Source organism: Sinocyclocheilus anshuiensis, unplaced genomic scaffold (assembly GCF_001515605.1).
Source record: "Sinocyclocheilus anshuiensis isolate Anshui unplaced genomic scaffold, SAMN03320099.WGS_v1.1 scaffold831, whole genome shotgun sequence".
NCBI lineage: Eukaryota > Metazoa > Chordata > Actinopteri > Cypriniformes > Cyprinidae > Sinocyclocheilus > Sinocyclocheilus anshuiensis.
Window position 1 is genome coordinate 68,529 of NW_015542380.1, and position 5,813 is coordinate 74,341.

Genomic DNA, 5,813 nt, shown 5'->3' on the forward strand with positions numbered 1-5,813 from the left:
GCATTTAGCCCTATGTGACGTCTGTTTTTATATTGTTTATCAATAGTATACATTTTTATATTGTTTGGATTAACTAGCGGAGTAGACAGATATGAATGTTTATTCATCATAACCATACTGAAAATAAGTAAATATTGTTAGCTGATGCTACCTGTCTAGCTAACAAGCTTGCTGGTGCTAAATTGAGGTATTTAAAAAAATAAATAAAGTCCAAATATTTTTATTCAACCACCTAGATAGATTACATCTGAGGGAAAAAGAAAGGATGTGATGTTCAGAACATGGTAACTACAGTAATTATCAAAGTGGGAAGTGATGCCCTATGGGGGCCAGGGGTGTTTTTACACCACAGACAAGGTTTGAGAAGAAAAAAAAATCATTGTGAAAATATATTTTCCTTCAAATGTTCTTCCTAACTTCAGGCCTTATTCTCATGTCATATATAACTGTGATGTTCTGCAAAACAACAAGCTTTAAAACACTTTTTTCTTACTGGTGAAAATCAGATGGTCAAATCTGTTTTCTCTCAGGTACTTCACAGTGTAAGCTTCACAGTGAACATTACTACATCACTCTCATCAACGTAGTCCACATCAACAACAAAAATACATCTTGACTCCATATAGTGGTTATTTTGGAAAAATCCCAGGTATTTTGAGCAGTAGGATTATAAAAAATATGTGCTAATATAAAATTAAATTAAGTAGCCTATATAAAACTGCAAAATAAATCTATCTATCAGTACTTTTTTACTTAAGTACATAAAAAATCGAGTACTTTTGTACTTTCACTCGAGTAAAATTGAAAAAGGAGTACTTTTACTGGAGTAATATTATATTATACGTATCTGTACTTTTACTCAAGTACTTGATTTGTGTACTTCGTCCACCACTGCTAACATTCTTCAAAACATCTTCTTTTATGTTCAGCAGAGGAAAGAAACTCATACAGGTTTGGAACAACTTGAGGATGAGTACATTTTCAGAAAATTTTCTTTTTTGGGTGAACGATTCCTGTAAATTCCTCAAACACTCTCTCGCGCCTGCTCCAGAAGCTGCTACATTTATATTTGTTCCTCAGGTTTTTTTTTTGACTGACTTATGCTTGAAATCCTAGTGTCCCAATGTTGTACATGTAAAAATAATGAAACTTTTGAATACTTTTGAAATTAACCTCTTACTTTCCATTTACATTCTTTCAACTACTTCTAGGGTTTTAGATTCTGACAATTTAAAACCCAGTACAATATAACCAAATACCTAAATATACCCAAATATAAACCATATCCTTCTGTATTTTACCACAGTAATGTACGTTTCAAAAATGTGACTGATATCCAACAATACAATAATATAATAATATAATAATAATAATAATAATGGACTTAAGTCAAATTTATTTACATAAAAATACAGTTAAAATAGACAACAGGCAGGATCTTATATGAAGATCCATTGCATTATTAAAGCTTCATATTTAAAATCTCTGAAACATAAGTAATGTAACGTATTAAGTATGTTTGAAAAATGTTACCAAGTTCAGTTTAGTTTATGACCAGTTCTTCTAATTAAGCCTGGAATACACTTCATAACTGAACAGTTGACTTCAACTGAGCACTTATTTGTACAGATTTTAAAACCCCTAGGCATCATACTTGGCAACTTTGTAAATGGTTTAAGATGAAAAACTTGGCATCATACACTAATTGACTGAGGAACTTCAGACTTTCAAGTCTGAACATAAACTCACACAGAAACACGCAGAATCATGAAAACAAATGAAAATGAAAACAAAATGTGTTTAAAATCATCTAAAAATATCAATCATGTCGGTGCCCATCATACACTGTGATTTTCTGTGAAATCATTCATCTCAAATCTGTACAGTCAGTGGCTCTGACTTTCTTAACTATTGTCGACTTATCCAGACCGCAAATTGGAATTAAGCTAAAATCTGCAAAAGCTGCATATTCCAGCCGATTGTCAAAAGTAACGAAGAAGCTTGAAGTATGCTTCAATGTTGAACAGAAATGACAGTAAAATGACCCTGGCGTCTCTGAGACCACAAACAGAACCTCAGTCAGTATGAGGAATTAGATACAAAATAGAAACCAAATGAACTTCTGCTTTCGTATGGCTGACCTGGATATGACCTGAAATTTGAGCAGCGTCAAACTCAAAACATAAGGCTTATAAAGGTATCTACAGTTTGTCAGTCCTCACTGACCTTTCTGGGCTCCGCTGCCTCCTCCACAGGTTTGAATGTGTGTCCCTGATGTCTCTCACCGTCCCTACAGATCAGACACACCAGTTTCTGATCCGTCTCACAAAACAGCTTGAGTCTCTCCTGATGATCTGAACACACCAGCTTCTCTGGTTCCTCAAACACTCTCGCTCCTGCTCCACAAGCCGCTACATTCACGTCCCTGAGGGCCTGCTGCTCGCTCAAGTGTTCCCTCACGGCAGTCACCATATTCCGCAGCACTCGGTTGGACCGGAGGTCCCACATGGTATAGGGTCGCCTGCATTCTGGACACAGTTTCAGGTGGCAGCTTTGGGAATGATTGCTAATACACTGTCGGCAGAACGTGTGGTCACACAGCAGGCTCACTGGATCTGTGAAGTCCCCCACACACACCGAACACTGGATCTGTTTCGACAGCCGAGAAACCATCACAACTACTTGTTTGAAATACGTCGGCTGACAAAATGCTGCTTGTGTCTGCTTAATGTCCCAAATACTCACTGGCACGGGGGTTTAGATATGAGGTGTTGTCCCAGCAGCTGCAGAGACAAATGACAACACATGTCTACCACATGTGCAGGGGCAGGAGTGTGTTTGGGAGATCTTCCTCTGCCCTTACTTGACTAACACACGTTTGTCCTAGTGTGCTAAATAAAGAGAGCCATATGACTCCCTGCACAGATTAACTTCCCTCTATAAGTCATATCACTGCCCTCAAACACATTTAAATTACAGTCTGACTGATTTCTACCAACAGTACTTGTTCATTTAGAATAAAACAAATGGTAGATCATATTACCAAAGTCAGATCTGACCTTCTGTCTGATATGCAGGGAATCAACAGGTGGTTGGATGATCACATGTGCATATAATATAAGCAGGTGCAGCTCAGCCATACCGTTGTCCTCACTAAGTTACTGTGTCTTAGTTACTGTAATGGTCAACACAGTAAACTCCCTATATATTATTTTTATTCATTTACTGAAATAGTTCTTGTGGCTTTTATATTTTGGTATAATTAGGCCAAATTTATTTGATCAAAAATACAGTAAAAACACAGTAATACTGTGAAAATATTATTACAATTTCAAATAACACTTTTCTATTGTAATGTATTTTAAAATAAACTTATTATCATCAGCCATTACTCCAGTCTTCAGTCTCACAAGATCCTTCAGAAATCATTCTAATTTACTGATTTGCTGCTCAAGAAACATTTATTACTGTTATCAATGTTGAAAACAGTTTTTTTTCAGGATTCTTTGATGATTACGGTTACAGATACCAAATGTTTGAACAGTAGTGGATATTGGGATTAATATTCCTGTGATTTGTTTGCTCAATGGAAACGGAGTCTATATTATCCATCTATTTTGTAATTGTGTCTACACAAGTTTTTTTTTTTTTTGGGTGGATATGGAAAATGTAATTAGAAAGAAAACAAATATTACATTCAAGTTAAATAATTTTGATATGTATGTATAATTCCAATGAAAGTAATAATAATAACTTTAATTTTCTTGTACATTTTCATTATTTTGGGAAAATTTCACATACATTAGAAGAAAGTCAGGGTCCAAGCCAAATTTCATCCATTTTCTTCAGGAGACTTAAAGACTCCTGCACCAGTTTGGAGAACATTGTTAATAAAAAGCAAACAATACTTGCAATATTTTCCAAGAATATACAGTCGTTGATTACTGAATTAGGCTACTGTTGTATATTTTGTTCTGGTTAATTGAAAAAAAAGAAGAAGAAGAAGAAGGGTCAAAAAAAAAAAACCGCGCACACACACGAGTAACGCATTGAATTCAATGCAAGTTTTAAGCAGAGACTTTGCCTTTTGTTGTTCTCGTCTAAAGTAGGTTTGAATTCATCCCTTTGGATAGTTTTAAGCATAGGATGGCTTTACAAAATAAAGAGGAATAATACTTATAATATAATTCACTCTGTAGGTAAAACTTGCTATTCATGCTTTGAGTGTTTCGTGCTGTATATTGAAGTGGCATACTGTCTATATGCACAAACTAAAGCTGACTATGTGTCCACGCAGTGAAGCCGGGTCAATGTCCCATACCGGAGATGATTCCACTATGTGCTGAAAGCTGTTTCCATGATGGCCAGTGTCCTGCCACACAGAAGTGTTGCCCAACCACCGGTGACTTTGCATGCAGTGAACCACGTGGTCAGGGAAGAGGTCGGGCAAGTTGCCGGGGAAGCGGCCAGGGTCAGGGAAGCGGCCATGGTCAGGGAAGCGGTTATGGTTAGGGAAGTGGTCAGGGAAGAGGCCATGGTCAGGGAAGCGGTTATGGTCAGGGAAGCGACCAGGGAAGTGGTCATGGTCAGGGAAGCGGTTATGGTCAGGGAAGCGACCAGGAAAGTGGTCATTGTCAGGGAAGCGGCCATGGTCAGGGAAGTGGTTATGGCCAGGGAAGTGGTCATGGTCAGGGAAGCGGTCGGGGAAGCGGCCATGGTCAGGGAAGCGGTTATGGCCAGGGAAGTGGTCATGGTCAGGGAAGCGGTCGGGGAAGCGGCCATGGTCAGGGAAGCGGTTATGGCCAGGGAAGTGGTCATGGTCAGGGAAGCGGTCAGGGAAGCGGTTATGGCCAGGGAAGCGGCCATGGTTAGGGGAGCGGTCAGGGAAGCGGTTATGGGTCAGGGAAGCAGTCAGGGAAGGGGCCATGGTCAGTGGTTATGGCCAGGGAAGTGGTCAGGGAAGCGGCCATGGTCAGGGAAGTGGTTATGGCCAGGGAAGCGGCCAGTGCCAGGCAAGCGGTCAGGCAAGCGGCCAGGGTCAGGGAAGCAGCCATAGTCAGGGAAGCGGTTATGGTCAGGGAAGAGGCCATGGTCAGGGAAGTGGTTATGGCCAGGGAAACGGTCAGGGAAGCGGCCATGGTTAGGGAAGCGGTTATGGTCAGGGAAGCAGCCATGGTCAGGGAAGCGGTTATGGTCAGGGAAGAGGCCATGGTCAGGGAAGCGGTTATGGCCAGGGAAACGGTCAGGGAAGCGGCCATGGTTAGGGAAGCGGTTATGGTCAGGGAAGCAGTTATGGCCAGGGAAGCGGTTATGGTCAGGGAAGCAGCCATGGTCAGGGAAGAGGCCATGGTCAGGGAAGCGGTTATGGCCAGGGAAGTGGTTATGGCCAGGGAAATGGTCAGGGAAGCGGTTATGGCCAGGGAAGCGGTTATGGTCAGGGAAGCAGCCATGGTCAGGGAAGAGGCCATGGTCAGGGAAGCGGTTATGGCCAGGGAAGTGGTTATGGCCAGGGAAGCGGCCAGGGAAATGGTCATGGTCAGGAAAGCGGTTATGGCCAGGGAAGCGGCCAGGGAAATGGTCATGGTCAGGGAAGCGGCCAGGGAAGTGGTCATGGTCAGGGAAGTGGTCAAGGGAATGGTCAGGGATGTGGTCATTGAAATGGTCATGGGAATTTTGCATACCACTTACTGGAGATCTTTTCAATTCAGTACTTTATTCATATGGCATGTTTTCCCTGTTTGCTCAAACAGTTTAGAAAGATTTTGTCCCTCTCCCACCCCCACCTCCTCAAATAAAAAGAATTGCTTGATGGA

At 41.0% G+C, this 5,813-nt stretch overlaps 2 protein-coding genes across 2 annotated transcripts in view; one reads left to right on the top strand and one right to left on the bottom strand.

Annotated features, from left to right (window-relative positions):
• LOC107692543 (zinc-binding protein A33-like) overlaps window positions 1–2,781 on the bottom strand; it is an 11,096-nt gene extending 8,315 nt beyond the window's left edge. Inside the window, exon 1 of the mRNA XM_016491622.1 lies at window positions 2,227–2,781. Coding sequence (XP_016347108.1) covers window positions 2,227–2,673 — 447 coding nt within the window. The 5' untranslated portion in view covers window positions 2,674–2,781. The remainder of the gene's footprint in view (window positions 1–2,226) is intronic.
• LOC107692545 (keratin-associated protein 6-2-like) overlaps window positions 1–5,810 on the top strand; it is a 17,666-nt gene extending 11,856 nt beyond the window's left edge. The window contains exons 3-8 of the mRNA XM_016491626.1: window positions 4,298–4,501; window positions 4,652–4,747; window positions 4,790–4,867; window positions 4,942–5,114; window positions 5,265–5,394; window positions 5,563–5,810. Of these exons, the coding sequence (XP_016347112.1) occupies window positions 4,298–4,501; window positions 4,652–4,747; window positions 4,790–4,867; window positions 4,942–5,114; window positions 5,265–5,394; window positions 5,563–5,657 (776 nt within the window). The 3' untranslated portion in view covers window positions 5,658–5,810. The remainder of the gene's footprint in view (window positions 1–4,297; window positions 4,502–4,651; window positions 4,748–4,789; window positions 4,868–4,941; window positions 5,115–5,264; window positions 5,395–5,562) is intronic.
• Window positions 5,811–5,813: the final 3 nt, after the last annotated feature.